The sequence below is a fragment of the Filicampus tigris genome, chromosome 19 (assembly GCF_054856515.1).
Source record: "Filicampus tigris isolate MCC_2025a chromosome 19, RoL_Ftig_1.0, whole genome shotgun sequence".
Lineage (NCBI taxonomy): Eukaryota > Metazoa > Chordata > Actinopteri > Syngnathiformes > Syngnathidae > Filicampus > Filicampus tigris.
Window position 1 is genome coordinate 6993869 of NC_141235.1, and position 15605 is coordinate 7009473.

The window sequence follows — 15605 nt, forward strand, 5'->3', positions numbered from 1 at the left end:
GACAACCAAAACAAAATAGAATAATAGAATATTTACTCACAATTATCAGTTAATATCAGTTGATGGCCCATTTCTAACCTTCATTGGGGCCTTGCTATTCATCATGTAAATGTAATTTTGCCGCAGGTATTTAATCAAACGCTATCTTATGGCAGGGAAGTAATTACCGCTAAACTAACTCTTCTTCCTTCTTTTCGCTTCTCACAGTGTTTCAGGCCCATTGTGCTTAAACTCCATCACCCTGTTTTCTCTTCTTCACCCATCCTCCCTTTTCATCTTTTCTCCTGTCCATTTTAATCTCTTGTGGAGGAACTAAAGAGGCTTTAAGGTTTCCCTCCCCCCGCCCATCATCTATTCATCTAACTCAATTTTACAAAATGGAATGAGGAGAGGAGATAGAGGCCGTTATCAGCATTACTTAACAACGCAATGTCTCAAGGCGACTGATGGTCCCTCAACATGCATCTTTCAGTGCTCGGCACAGTAAACTGATTCTTGCTGGCTTTCAGGCATCAGTCTGTATGATGTATTTTTAAAAAATAAACACACACACACAACAGTACAGTTTGCATGCATACCTGAAGCAGCGGCGTGTGCACGTGTGAAACGATATGAGGCAACCGTCTCCACTCCCGGATGGCGAGGCTGGATGCCATCTCCACCAGTCTCTCGATGAAATTGAGCTGCTGCTCCTCTGGGTGGCAGATGGCCAGGTAACCACGGTGCATGTTCACCTTCCAGGCCATCTCCTTGGGACAGCTCAACTCCACCTGGAAATTAATGTGCACGGTACTTCAATGTGTTCTTGCTTTAAAAGCTATTTCCAACAGCAAACACCAAACTGCCCATTGCTAACAATTTAAGGCATTTCAATTTCTCTTCACTTGACTTGTGCATTTGATTGTGAAGACATTTTTGTGGGGATTCAGCTAGCTTTTTTCACTTTTTTGGGGGGTGAATTCTTAGAACCAGTGTTAGAATGTAATTGGCTCTTAGGAAAAATAGTTCAATGTGGGGAAACAACCATTTGTATGCTATATTGCTATACGAAGCAAAATTTAAAAGTAAAAAGGGTCAATAACTCAACATTTTGTATTAAACAACGACATGCTTTCCGATTCATATTGTACGATGATGGCGCCTCGGGAGTTTTTTACTTACAACTAATCAACCTGAGTTTGAAAGGGGCCCTGCTATTGATTAAAATGGTGAGTTGATTAGCACAAAACAAATAGCAACCCCAGGGGGTCTTCAAAGTCAAACCTGTGTTTAACATTTGGAATTCAAAACGAATGACGGATATGAAGATAACTACAGTGGTTGAAAAGGGCAGGGGAGTGAGGAAGCATGGGTGTGTATTTGCATTGGCTCTTGAGAAAATTACAGTGATTGGTCAGAGCAGTTATCAGGGGTGACGCTTGATGAATGTCCCGGAGACAGGGACGGCCTTATCAAGAGCCGGCTTTAATTGAAAGCCGGGGCATTTGGATTCCGCTTCTGAGCTCGCGAGGAAAGCCTCGCTCCTCTCCACCACCATAAAACAAATCAGCCCGCAGCAGATGCCAGGGTAATTATTCACACGCCGAGATGTCGTAAATATTAGAGGCTAACAGAGCAAGGAAGACGTAGGTAGGAAGGGACGCAGCGGGCGAGTGGAAGGAGCGTAGGTAAACGGATGAACAAGTAAAGATGAACTAAGTGAAAGTTACAATTGGTGACAGAGGAAGGAAGGAATAGCGCAAAAAGAAGGTGATGAAGTGGAGTTGGTGTTGCCATCGAGGCAATTTAATTAGGTGTCGCCTTAGGACACGGCGGCTCAATGGATTGGTTCCAAGTCTCCTTGAAAGAGCAAAGGAGGATTATTTGTTATATGTCAGGTACTATCACACACATTCCATCCGTCGATGCTTCCTCTTAGCAAACATGCGGCCAATAAATTAGGAAGCTGCAAAGCCGCACTTCCACGGCTTTACGACCAGCTCTCTTATACACCCTGGAGGTTGTGGATCGACTGGACGGTCTAATATCAAGTTACTTCCTCGCGTCGACATGAGGTCTTTGAGGGATATAAAACATTGCACTCAATTCCAGGAATAAAATGAAGAAAAGTGGAATTGAGTCTCTGGTTCACCGGGTTCAAACCTGAGGGTTCCGCAACATCTGTCATGTTTTTGGTGGGGATTTTTGATTACATTTCCCATCCTTGCCATTTTCCGTCAGGCTTTTTAAGGTTGGCGCACAGTTTCAGAGTGAGCGCATGTGTGTGTGTAGGCGTGCAGACTCAAGTGAGCTAATTTGACATCGTAAGCGTGTACTCCTCACCTGCACCAGAGCCTCCTTCATGGCAGCCCAATTGGAAACCCTCCAAGCACATTCCAGCACTAAATATGGGTTGGAATGGGCTTTAGATTGGCCGTATTCTGTCAAAGGTTCCCACTGGTTCAATTCCTTCGAACAGCTGGACACGTAGCAAACAAAGAAAATGTTGACTCTGAACCGTTTGGGCCTCACAATGCAAATAAAATGTTAAATACTAATAAAATTCTGGTAGAGGAGAATCATTCGGTTCAGCAGGGAGAACTAGACTGTGTCAAGCTATTTTCATGAAGCCATTTAACGGAGATGGGCGATAAAATCTGACATTTCCCCACCATCAGTATACATACCACAACTCTATGAAAATTATAGAGAAGTAAAAGCTTTGTTAGAACACTCTGCGATCAACTTTTCTTTACTGAATATCCTAAAAACAATGAATTACATGTGCCACACATTAGTTAATTTGTACTTGAATGGTCCGCAGAATGTATCAATATACTATTGTACATCAATGTTGAAAAAAAAATACAATAATATATCTTTCTGCATTATCTTGGCTGTATTTTGGGAAATAAACAAATTGGTTACCGTATCCAGTGGTCTTCCCAGAGCTGGTACTCAGGGAATATGGCCGGGGACACATTGGTCCTCTCATGTTCTTTTCGAGCCTTCTCCATCGCTTTCTCGTAACTTTCCTGGGCCTACACACACATTCAAGTTTAATTTCCAAGAAGGGCCTTTAACATGATTTAATAAGGAAAGCGTACTAGAATACATTTAGATGCTTTTCAAAACACCCTCCTTCAAATCACCTGTTCAAAGAAGCCGTGCTGCTCGTAGGCAATTGCTGTGGCCGTTTCGGGAAACTTGCATCTCTTTTGCCACAGCCCCGCCCACATGTCCTCTTCTTGGAGCAGAGAGTACAGCTCTGCTAGAGAGTCCAAAATCTCCTAAAAAACAGAAATCCATATATTTCCGAACAAATGTTAAGTTAAGACACTCCAACACTATGCTGAGAATGAGGATCAAAACGCTTCACCTGTTGAGGTGGTGTGATACTCTCCTGCTCATAGACCTCTGTACTTTGCTTGGGTTTAGTGTGGAGACTGAGACCCTTTTCAAAGGCCTGCTGCTCCAGCATAAGAGTGGATCGTAGCCACAGGTTGTGCGTCTTGCCCAAGTACTTGAGCACACAGGGACGAATGGGAATGGGGGGCACACACTGCGACATGGCCTCGACAAAGCAGTTCAGGGCACTGGGCTGACAATCTCTCTGGGCTTGGTGGCTGCCGCTGCACAGGAAAGGACTCATTTCTCCAGATAATGCCTACGGAGGTACGCATGGTTACTTTAGCAGAGGTGTGATAAACAGCATTAATAAACAAACGCATTATGTTGCCGGTATAAAATGATTTGGTATGTGCAAAGTCCGCAGGAGGGGAAAACAATCAGATTTGATATTTTTTTTCCTCAATGCATTTTCAATTGGGCGAATTTTGGCTATCCGTGCAAATAGCGGGGGTCGGCTGTATAGGTTCATCTTCTGATCGGCTGGTCGGCTCCAAAATTCTGATTGTGTAAAGCCTAAATACATCTGTAATGTTTTATTATGAATAGTTGAAAATTCAAAGAATGCACTGATACTGTTTTTATTCCCACACCGAATACGAGTACAAACATTTGAGTACTCAACATTACATCATTGTGATGAAAATGTGTTACATTTTAGTCAAACACAAAACAGTATTTTTGATAATTAAATGATTGATTGATTATTCAATGTGAGGAAATGTGATTTGCAAGTTTAGGGTAACAATCATCACATCCTCAGCAAGATGATGAATCACACAACGGACGTACGCTCGCACACACGCAAATGATGCATTGCTGCAGAGTATAATTTGCAGGGCCTATTGATAGTATTGAATATTTAATGCCTTGCTGGTCACTTTAATTAAGCTGGTAATAATGAAGACCAATTGATCAGCAAATTCCTTCTTGACAAAGTGATGTTAAATGCAGAGATAAAGAGCTTTCGCTTTCCCCATGAGATGTTATGCTTTCATGGGATAAGAAGCCAACACGGCCATCAGAATAAACACATGTAGCACGTGTGTGACTTGGAAGTCTGTTGCGCAAAGAAAATCATTATAATTCTAATAACTGCATCTCTAAAACTGAAGCGCTCAATCACTTCAAATCAAGGCCTTTCAACCCCTCTCAAAATACTCCATATTCATTTTCCATATCCATTTAGTTATTAGTTCAGCTCATTAAAGCTTTCCTTCCTCAGCTTCTCATTTCCATATTTAGCATAAATGAATCTACCCTCATTAAGCACAATCATGTGTGTTCAGATGGCAAAGATGAAGGTCATATTTGTGTGACCATTTCAGTGTTTTGCATGTGGCGTTTAATATCCTCCGCGGTTTGGTCCTTTCAGACATTTTGGGTTTCCTAACTATGCAAGAATGCATGTCTTCCACGTCCTGCAAATTCCAGTGCTGAGCTCATACACCTTCACGGTAATATACTCACATGCTGCTGCCTGTCAGAGAGAATCTTCCAAAGACGAGGAAAGAGTTGCACCCAAGATCGCTCAGCCAGAGGAGTGGCGATGTGACACAGCTGGACAAGCGCATTCAGCAGCGCCCCAGTCTAGCAAAGGCCAGGGTTAAAATGACAGGATATATTTTTTCACGTATGAAGAGTAATCATTTCCCAATTCTACCGGGTGGTTACATTTCAGTTGCTTGAGCACAATATCTCCGGGAATGCTGTGATTCCAGGAGGTCATTACCTTGACTTCTCGCAGAGAGTCGAGGAACTTGTCATGGCGATTAGTAAGCATGTGCAGTTGGTTGCCAGCATCTCTCTCAGCCTGGTCCTTAGTCTTGGGAATAGCCGTTTGGTCACCTGGTGCTAATTCGATGTCAATCTCGACGTCCTACCAGACAGGAAATGGAAATGCCATTCACTTCACACTAATGTATGAGAGAGAAGATGTGACGTGAACGTGTGAAGGAAAGCGAATGGGATAATGTGCTAATTGATGTGCGGCAATGCATCTCTTGGTGGTGCGTATATGTGAGTGCCGGCCTCCCTACCTCCTCCTTGGTCTCACTTGTCTCCCTCTCGCGCGGCTCCTGCTTGACATGCGTTGCCATGGCGAAAGCAGCGCGGTCGTGGCTGTCGGCCAAGTTGATGACGTTTGTTATAGACGGAAGCATCGATCCCTGGCAGCTGGTGCCGATGATGGTGTTGCGTTCACACACCGCCAGCAGCAGCTAATAAGCAAATACAAAGTAGTAGGTGTTAAGATGAGTGAGAGTGCGCGGCACTAAAACAGTCCAAAATAAATTGGGATTTGACTCCATAACACCTTGTAATTGCTGGCCCAGCATTCTGCCAGAAATATTGCTTACCTCGATACACTGCTTGATCCAGAAGTGACTACCCATGGCCTCCCAGTTCTGAGAACAACAGATGTAGAGGAGCCTCTCATAGACTCGCCGCTTCATGGAGGCATCAAACACGTCAAAGAACTTTGCTCGGATCAGCGGCTGGGTGCAGCGAAGTCCGGAGAGAAAAGCTGGTTCCAACTTTGACGTGATGTCGCTTCCTGATAAAGTTTCGTCCCTGGATGAGAAACAGCAAATGTTTACTGACGAGCTTATGAGATGACAAAACTGCAGCACTAAATTGCGTGCTCATTCACTGAATCAGGGGTTAAAAGTGATGGAGACCGCCAAATTTAAAACGGGATTTTGGGCTTTAAGTGGCTCTGGTGGTTGGTTTGGGAGGACATTGCAAGTGCAAAATTAAAGGAATTGGAAGCGTTAATGGAAGAGGCACATTTTTATTTGATTTAATTCGCCTCTCGTGTGAGGAAACAGGACCTAGTATCTGGCCATCCTGCTTATCATTATGTTTAAAACTCGGGAGAGCACACCTGAAAAGGGGCTCTGGGAGAAGCGACCAACAATTGTCACAGTGCTTTGAAATTGTACCAGACCAGAAGAAATGCAGAGTTAGACGAAGTTTCGTCATTGCTGATCCGTTTTTTGTGACTGGCTCCAAACGCAATTTTGGAGCTTTTGAATAAACTGAACGAACACTTCACTTCATTCAGAAACTCCAAAATTGCATTTTTGAAAAGATGATATGTGCAATACTATTTCTTTCTTGCATTTCAAAAATGTTTACAAGAGCGGAAATGATCCGCTCTCTCAGTCAGCTTTCATTTTGTTTGTGCCCTTCTGGTCATGCTGCCATTTGCACCTGACCTCTGGATGCTGTATTTAAAAATCGCAATTTGTGTCAGGTTTAAAATCACACGGTGTATGCTAAATTAATCTCCTAGCATTTACTGTTCCCAGAACAGACAAAATGAACGGTGCGGCCATTTTGCGCATTTGGCAGACAATGACCTAGAGTGTCTGGTTAATCAAACGGGTACACCGACTTAAAAAAAAGTCCAAATTCAGACAGTATTTTTCTGCACTGACACGCTCTCTTGGGTGGGCATGATTCACAAAACAGAGCGAGCGAGAGAAAAAAAACGAGATAAAAGTAACAAAAAAAAGACAAAAGGCTACAACAGCTGGACATGGCTTCTACTGGCACCGCTCTCTTGATCATACATTGTTCTGGCACAGCTGCTTTATTATTCCAATATCATTACTCGCTGTCAATCATGGCTTTATACTGTTCATTTTAAATCTCCCGACACGAAGAGCAGATGGGGTGGAGGGATACAGGATGCATTTGCCTGATTAAAAGCGTAATGTGGGGAAGTCACGGCCAAAAGAGAATCAGGATTTGATGAATTGCCGTCAACGCGATGCTCTACTCCCGAAACCCGCAACTGCTGCATACGAAGGTGAGCTGTGACAGTAATACTGCTGTGTAAAAGACACTGTTAAATATCTTCATCACAACTCCCTACATCACCTCCAAGTGCATCACAGACATCCACATCAATGATTCCAACTTTAATTCGATGTGAAATGATGTTTTCCTATTCCGTCCATCCAACGGTAGGATTACTCATGCATTGATTGAAGTCTTAACACCTTCTCTGAACATTCCCTTGCCACATCCTGTGTCATTTTCTTTTTGCCTGACCTGACCATGCCCGACCTTCCCTTATTGTTGAGATGGATGCAAGGGCAGATGAGCAGCCATGGCACGGCCACTTGGCTATATGATGAATAGCTGTAATTACCTGTAGACGTAATTAACGAGGTCCAGAAACTGGGCGTTTAACTCAAGTTCATCGGGGAAACGCTTCTCGATGTAGGTCATCATCTTTACCAACAAGATGGACTTCTCCCGAATATTGGGCGTCTAGAAGGTGGAGAAAGAACATCGCTTAGTCTCAATGCCTTTGCCTCTAGACAGACTGAACAGTACCATCGTACTCACCTGATTGGCGGCCATTGGCGAATTATTTTTCACCCACTCTTCCACGATCTTGACGACAGCACGGAGGATTTTGGGGTCCGGCGACTTCTCGATCAGTGAGGTAAGAATGACCTGAATAAAGTTCTTCCTCATCTCCATGCTCATGACGGAGAGTCGTGTCTTTACCAGGTCGAGGCTCAGCATGACTAGCTCACTCGTCACTGTGAAAAGAGGAGCGTTAGCAAGTCTGAGAGGCAAGGCGTGAGAGGATATAACTACATCAATTAGGCTTATTTAGAGCATTTAGAGGCTTCTCTGGTCAAAAAGCCTCGTCTTTTACTGAGAATCGATCTGCTTTTGCCAATGTGGTCAACAAATTCTAAATTCAAGCTAAAATAACTACTATGCATTCGCGTGAACTTGATTTGGCTTGGTTTATGTCATTCTCACACATTCAAAGTAAAGCATTTTTTCATTGATTTTACATAACATTTGTGTTCTTGAATATGTGGGCTTGTGTTACAGATTCCTGTGCATTTATTTACCAGTGCTAGTCTCAGTAACTGCTGGGTTGGCCTGCTGGGGGCTCAGGTGTTCACGCACCATCTTCTGCAGCGAGCGCATAAACACCGAGATGAGGCGATCGATGTAACTTGCATTGTAACTGCAGGCTGATTTGAGAATCATCAGAGTTCCTGCAAGACAAAACAATGAGCCAAACAGTGTGAATTATAATACAAACAAAAGACAAACACACTACTATATTCAGCACGTGTTCATTTTTGGACTCTGCTTGATTTTTATTGTAACACAACAGTTCCATAGTGTCACAGACAAAGGGTAGGGGTGAGAATGAGTAAGCCTCCCTCCCTCCCTCCCTCCCTCCCTCCTTCCTCCCTCCCTCCCTCCCTCCCACCCTCCCACCACTCTCCCTTCATTTCTACTGCTCCCTGGAGCAAATGTTGGAATGTCAGCCTTCCTGGCCAAATGGATGCATTACTACACTACCTCTGTGACATAAAGAGACCGAAGGCTTTTTATTGACCACAACTGCTTGTTCGGGGAAATGTGACACATAGCTCATAGCTTTTTGGCTTCTGTATTCAGAAAGCTAGGCGAAATAAAATGAGAATGTAAGTGCTATTGATTAAATATGCTTGGATTTTAACTTTTCCCATAATATCTCTGACATCTCTATGGTGAAAAACAATGTTCACGTAGGGGGGAATGACTGAACAGTAATATTTCAGGGTACAACCTTTCCGAAATGGATTGTGGGCTTCATCTAAAGTCTCGAGATGTTTGCCAATCATCTTGCATTTTAACGGTCACCCATTGGTTTGATTGCTCTAATTGACTGATAAGTCACTTCATTTTGCAGGAGATAAATAATTGAAAATGAATGTGTGTGCGCGTATATATTCACAAGAGATGTTGGTGAGAGTTTGTCTTACCGAAGAGCTGTGTGGGGTTGGTGTTGCTTGTGGCTTTTTCGTAGTTAGTCAGTCCCTCATAGATGACCTTGCCCACGGCTGCGTACAAACACTCCAGCTCCTCATACTTTGATGCCACGTTGGACGTGCCTGGAATGAGATAAGGCGCAATGTTTCACGTTCAACATGAAATCTGAAGCTGCACATTTGCTCAGTTAGAAATTACAAATGTAAGTCTCGGTGGCTTACTGGGTTCAGTGGGAAAGTTGCTCATAAGGCGAGAGAGGAGAGAGTGAACCGCACGCAGGACTTTGGTGTTGCCACAGGTCATACAGGCAGCGATGCCTCTCTGCAGGGGCTTGAAGTGGGCCAGGATAGCGGGTGATTGGAGCACAGTCAGCAGGAAACAGATAATCTCCAATCCGGTGCAGATGTTGGAGAAGTTAGCCTGAGCTGGCTGCTCCTGAACGGGTAAGTGGGAACATTCAGAACTACAATAAACAGACCAAAACAATAAGACAAAAATTGTTATTTTTAATCTTTAGTTATTCGATGGAAGATGATCTTTCTTATCATTATAAATCCATGATAAATATTGCAGAATTTCCAAAAGACTGCAAATAAGATGACTGATTATTTCCACTTGAAGGCTACATGTCGAAGTACTTTTGGCCATCAGTGTCACTAATTATCCTCTTAAATACAAAATCAAGACAACTCCAAAATCGATACTGTGCGCCCAGAGGTATCACTCCCAGAAAAGAAAAAAAGCCACTGTGATTTGTACTAAACCAAAGATCGATGGCACATATACAGGGCTAATTTGGTCTAAATTGTAATCAAGGTGCACAAAGATGACAAGGCCAAGAGGATAATCTGAGACAGATCCATAGCACTAATCTTGACTAATGAACAAGGTGACCCCAGTGATAAGGCTTCGGGTAGATATTAGGGTGGTATTGATCTTGCAGTGTATAACTAAAAACAGACCATCTTTAGACATGCACACAGGGAATATGCACGCTTGTAATTGTGTACATGGCTCTTCCCACCGCCCTCTCACGTTACCCCCTTCCTGTCCTACCAACACTGACATGACAATACAATGAGATAATAAAAGCTAATCTGATGTAGGGCATTGCTCATTAACCTGATGGACATGTTGAGAACGCTCCCCAAGAGACAGAAACCTGCGTATTGTCTGAATAAGACCTACATCGGCCCTTGTTTGTGACACCATCCGCATGAAATCTGGAGTGGGTGCTTGGCAGGTATAGAACATGCACAGCTAAGAGAGAGAAAGGTACAGCTGATGCAGTGATCCCCGCAGGAGTACCAAGAAAATATGGGATAACGCTGCGCTACGGTGATAACCTTGTCTTGTCTGTGGCTGCGAATCAGACCAGCCAGATGAGCAGAGAAAGAGGCGAGCGGCAGATAAGGGAGACAAAGTGAAAACAGAGGCTGTGCTGATGACAGGAGAAGAAGGTGGTGGCCAGGGACCAAGAAGAAAAGAGTGAAGGGAAGATGCAGAGGCGCACAGGCCAGCGATACAGCGGGCAAGGACACAGAGTTTAAGATGAAGAAGGCGGGGAGTTGAAAAACAAGTCACAGGCCAACCCGGATAGACTCTTGTTATCTCACCACTGTCATTATTTTGTCATTATGGCAGTTGGCGCTTCACTTCATGTAAAACTGATAAAGCCCTCGGGCATTTGCGGAAGCACCAAGACAGTACCTCAGCCGTGACAAAGAAACTTTGGCGGCCCTTCGGGAAGAGGCAACCTGCTGTAGTATATACTACCGGAATACTACCGTCTGAATATTTTGTTGGTTGTGCTTTACCAGGTTCAATCGACTCGGATAATTTGCAGTAGGCGGCATATGCTTTCTCACCACAGTCATGAGCAGCCTGTCAAACCACTGTAGCTTGAGCTCGGCGCGAGGCCACATGTCAGGTCTGAGGGCTGTCTTCATCAGGCTAACGCAGCGGCGGGACAGCAGCTCCCCCGGGGACCCAGCCACGTTGGTGCTGTCATTCACCTATGCAGGAGGAGAGGAGGGGTGAAAAGAAAGGTTGGGACACTTATCATCATCATTGACATCTTCCAAAATCACTGTGGCTTCCCGGGGAGGAGAGAAATCACATAGGTCAAGGAGAGACTGGAGAAGGAAGAACGCCGCTATTAGGCAGCATTTCATTCATGTGACAAGGTGTGTGACAGTGGTAAAGTCACTCCCTCACTATGGAAACCATCATTCAACCAAGCATGCCGGTTCAAGGCCGCTTCTGCTGACAATGAAACCCTGCTAGCTACAGAGTCGCGTGTACTCCTGCTTGGTCATTTTCCCTGACATTTTCTTCCTGCTGGTTTTGATTTACTATCAGAGTGCTCTGTTATTTAGCAACAAAGAACTGAAAGACCGTCTTTCGATAGAATTTATAAAGTAGAGTACAGTGCGCTGGTTACATAAGAGACAAAAAAAATGGAAACTAGGGAGAAAATAGAAGACAGTTTACAATGAATTACAAGCAAACAAGAGTCTGTTACCACTGTATGTGTTGGAGGTGTTACCTGGCATGCAATCCGGATGAGGAAATTGACCACAGTGTCCGTATGTTGTTTGTCCACAGGTTTAGTGAGCATCGTCTCAGTGCCTGGCATCGACTGACTGCGACCAAACACCTAAAAACAAACGACAATAACTGTTCTCTTTTCACACTGGATGACTGAGCAGAAAGGTAAATATTGAAGATTTTCAAAATTTTGTTTATGTAAGAGAAAATGGAACGTATAATGACGACTAGTTAGTGTTGACACTTCAGAATAATGGAAATTGCTGTGTTTGATATTGCAAAAATCAAAACGAGAGAAAACAAATGAAAGATGACAAAAATTATGCTGTCACCTCCCGGCAAGTTTTCTTATGTTAGGCTGATCAAAACGTTCAGCAATCATTTTTAAACAATACAGCTCAAGGGCAAGCGTTGCACAGTTTGAAGTGATTGCTAATTTGGGAGGTGGCAACAACAAGTAATAGAATGTAAATTAGCTCACAGTAGAGGCTGTTCCCGCTGCCATACGGAATCTTTTAGCATCCTGGCCGGGAGTGGCGCTTTCTGCAGAGAGTCCTGCTTTCACAGCACCACTCGCCCCTTCACCGCTGGACCCTACTTCTGCCTCGGAATCAGGCTGGCAGCACCCAAGCATGAGGGATAAGCATGATTCACAGTAATATTAAGTCAAAGTTCTTTCGGAGTTCTGGGAGTCATGGTGTACGAGTATCTCCAAGTGTACACACCAATTGGTCTTTGATCCTTTGCAGCTCCCACTTGATGACCACCTCGGCCAGGTCCACAGCCAGTTTCCTATGCTCAATGGTCACAGTGGGCGTGAAGCCCAGACGCTGCATTGCACTGATCATGTGCTGCACCAAGTGGTGGCGCACAGGGTAATATACCTGTAGATGCAAACACAGTAAATATTTTCAGGTGTCATTGGCTTGTAAAAAAAAAAAAGTTGGAAACTTTCTGTAGGGATGTTGATTTATTGTAATGTAACGGAATAAAAGATTTCGCACCTACTTGCAAATGATTTTCTATGACAAATTACCCCCAGCTGCCAATTACAATAAATGCCCATAATTGCCCATCATTACAAACTTCCCCGTTTAAATCCCCATGGGAGTGGACACATTGTTATCTTAAAAATTGTCCTCCATATATAGATAAATCAGTTTGCTCGTAGTGCAAGTAAACAAAATCTTTATATATTGTGGAGAAAACTTTACTTTTACGCTCTGGTAAGACTCAAGTTCAGATTTTGCAAGTATAGCACACGCTGATTTAAACGGGTTGCACAATCTTTGTCAGACCGAGTCAGAAGTCGCATCCACTTAGTTTCAAGGATGTGACACAGAACACTAAAGCATCACACTGGAGGTTCACTTAGCTTCCTCGCAAGGCAAACTGGGGACTCTCGAGCATGCAGACAAAAGAGCGAGAGATGAGATGTCTATCAGGGGGCTGCTGCTAGTGACAAAGAATATTCAAGCTCCTCACTTTGAGGGTAATTATAGGCGATGGAGCAGGACTTCAACGCTCCTTAATGACAGAGAGGCTAAGCCCTGTCCATCACATGTGCACATACTCAAAAGTCTCTCATCTGCCTGTCATTATCTTCCCCCAGTGCAATTATGCTGATGTGATTACATTAGATTAGTCATCTGGCCCGCTGAGAGCAACCTGTCAGTGAGATAGAGAAGAAATCTGGGAAAAATGTCAACTCTGCGCCGAGACACTCATTCCCTGAACTGGTGAAGCCGGCCGGGGACATCAAATGAGGAGGCATCAAGTGTCGATCAAGTTTTAAGAGGAGTGCTAACATGCGGGTCAACGATCCTTTGCTGGTGTTATTTCATGGGTCACGCTTCTGAATGTATCTGCTTTAAGGCGATTACAGCCACAAGGCTAGTGCCGCAAGGGAGTGGAGTACCATTAACAGGTCGACTGTCAATAATTTCCATCAATAGCGTGTGAGTTTAGAGTGGGGTTTTAGAGTATGATGATGTGATTTATATGCTGACTAACAACCACCAAATCCCAGTTCATCAAGTCCTCGCATTAAAAATCACACAAGGAGCCAATGAATGTAAAGCAATGGTGTTCACTCTTTTAGGTGTGCTTCAGATAATGCAGAAGTTCACAACACATGTCCTATAATGGTTAATTACAGCGACAAATCCGTTATCATGAAAATACAGGACAGGAAAATGGGTGCTCTGGTAATGCAAGTGCAAGCGCATGGCTGACCTACTCTAATTTGGTCCTTTTGCATCTACTCACCCGAAAGTGCTGCACTATTAGGTGCAGTATGTGGACCAGCTGCGGTACCGTGTGGCCCTCCTCCACGATGATTTTGCGTGTCCAGTGGGTCAGCATTTGGTGGCCATCCTCCATGCGGGCTGGCACAGCTGGAGTGAGGATGGCCATCGCCTGGCGGACAATGGCACGGGCCTCCATGGTGTGGGCCTTTAAAAGGCTGTGGAAGACCTAAAACAAGCGACACATTTTCATTCTGGTGACATACTGTCAGACTTCATCTTTGGTGCAACCTCGCATTGCATTGCAGTAACGCTGGGGGAGTTCAGCATCGATCATTACGACTACTGTGGGTTATACAAGGAAAATTGCTAAATGTTTAAACAGTTGGCCTATCCCCTTCAGTGCCCTGCAATAGCTTACCTGGAGGACAATCTTCTTGTGAATAGCAAACTTTGCAATGATGTGTGCCAAAAGTAGGTGCCCGCTGTATTTACATGCAGGGTCCACGCAGGCTTTAGGCAATAGGCATGGCCAGGCGAAGGTCATGAGGCGCCGCAGCTTGCTGTTTCGGGACTTGTTGTTGTCGTGAATGTGATGGGGCGCATGCTCCACCAACAGGGTGGAGAACTGCAGCAAGCATATTCGGAGAGAGTCCAGCAGGTCAGCCTGCTTCTCTGGATCTAGAACCTTCGAGACGTGGAATTAGTTAGTACACTACACTGACATTCGAACAGGTATTAAATCTCCCATGGTTAATAAAACACCAGATGCCCTTGTTCATCGGAATAAATGTAAACCACCTTTTATCCATATATTAATTCACTTGAATCGCATTTCGGCTCCAACGCTAACCAGTATCTGAGTCTGTCAGATGAGAGCAGACCAAAAGACTGTCAGGGGAAATGAGTTTTAAACCTCCAAAGAAACCACGAGCAGCCAAAATAGGGCAGGTGTTAGTAAGTGATGGAATCTACTACTGTGCAAAAAATACTCTGACCTTTAACATGGCCACATCGTGACATTTACACCGGGAATTATAGTTTGGTCTGATAAATGAAACGGGACCGGTGGGATCACTGGAGGAAGCGAAGACAATCAAAGACAGATGGAAAAGGCTAAAAAGGGGTGGGATCATGAAACGTGTGGAAGCTCAAGGAAAAGTAGAGTGACTGGAATATGGAATGGATAGTGGCTGCTGAGGCAGTCTGGATGTTGGGAGGAAATGTATCCAGTAATGCAATCAGAGAGACAAAGCTGTTAAATAATGAGCAAAGGGGAAAGGGGATGGGAGATCAAGTGAGTAAAGTGTGGGAGGGGGGTGGGGGAAAAGAAAAACTGTTGATGTGAAGAAAATCAATGCCTGGGAGCATCTCAGTGCACACGTACCTTTGTGATGAAGACGCTGGTAATGCTTTCTGGATTGTCCCCTTCGGGATTCGGCGGGCCGAGGAGCTGCTCTCCTTCCCCCTTCTCAAAGCTGTGCAGGAAGGCTGGATTCAGGATGTGCTGCAGCACCTTTCAGGGAGAAAAACAAAACAGGAAAAATTAGACTTAAACCCCAAAATGGTTTCACAAATCACAACACTGAGAAAGGAGGCAGAGTTAATGACTGTAGAAGAAAT

General features: G+C 44.2%; 1 protein-coding gene across 3 annotated transcripts in view; it reads right to left on the minus strand.

Annotated features, from left to right (window-relative positions):
- Window positions 1-15605, minus strand: part of trrap (transformation/transcription domain-associated protein) — a 59853-nt gene that overhangs the window by 21605 nt on the left and 22643 nt on the right. For all 3 annotated transcript variants that reach the window (XM_086016773.1, XM_086016770.1, XM_086016771.1), the window contains 21 exons: window positions 15370-15498; window positions 14404-14670; window positions 14005-14211; window positions 12462-12620; window positions 12218-12352; window positions 11735-11845; window positions 11055-11201; window positions 9408-9621; window positions 9180-9308; window positions 8271-8420; window positions 7747-7946; window positions 7547-7668; window positions 5745-5958; window positions 5427-5606; window positions 5120-5266; window positions 4858-4977; window positions 3359-3646; window positions 3132-3269; window positions 2908-3020; window positions 2323-2458; window positions 579-770 (listed from right to left, as the gene is read on the minus strand). In XM_086016773.1, coding sequence (XP_085872899.1) covers window positions 579-770; window positions 2323-2458; window positions 2908-3020; window positions 3132-3269; window positions 3359-3646; window positions 4858-4977; window positions 5120-5266; window positions 5427-5606; window positions 5745-5958; window positions 7547-7668; window positions 7747-7946; window positions 8271-8420; window positions 9180-9308; window positions 9408-9621; window positions 11055-11201; window positions 11735-11845; window positions 12218-12352; window positions 12462-12620; window positions 14005-14211; window positions 14404-14670; window positions 15370-15498 — 3498 coding nt within the window. The remainder of the gene's footprint in view (window positions 1-578; window positions 771-2322; window positions 2459-2907; window positions 3021-3131; window positions 3270-3358; window positions 3647-4857; window positions 4978-5119; window positions 5267-5426; window positions 5607-5744; window positions 5959-7546; window positions 7669-7746; window positions 7947-8270; window positions 8421-9179; window positions 9309-9407; window positions 9622-11054; window positions 11202-11734; window positions 11846-12217; window positions 12353-12461; window positions 12621-14004; window positions 14212-14403; window positions 14671-15369; window positions 15499-15605) is intronic.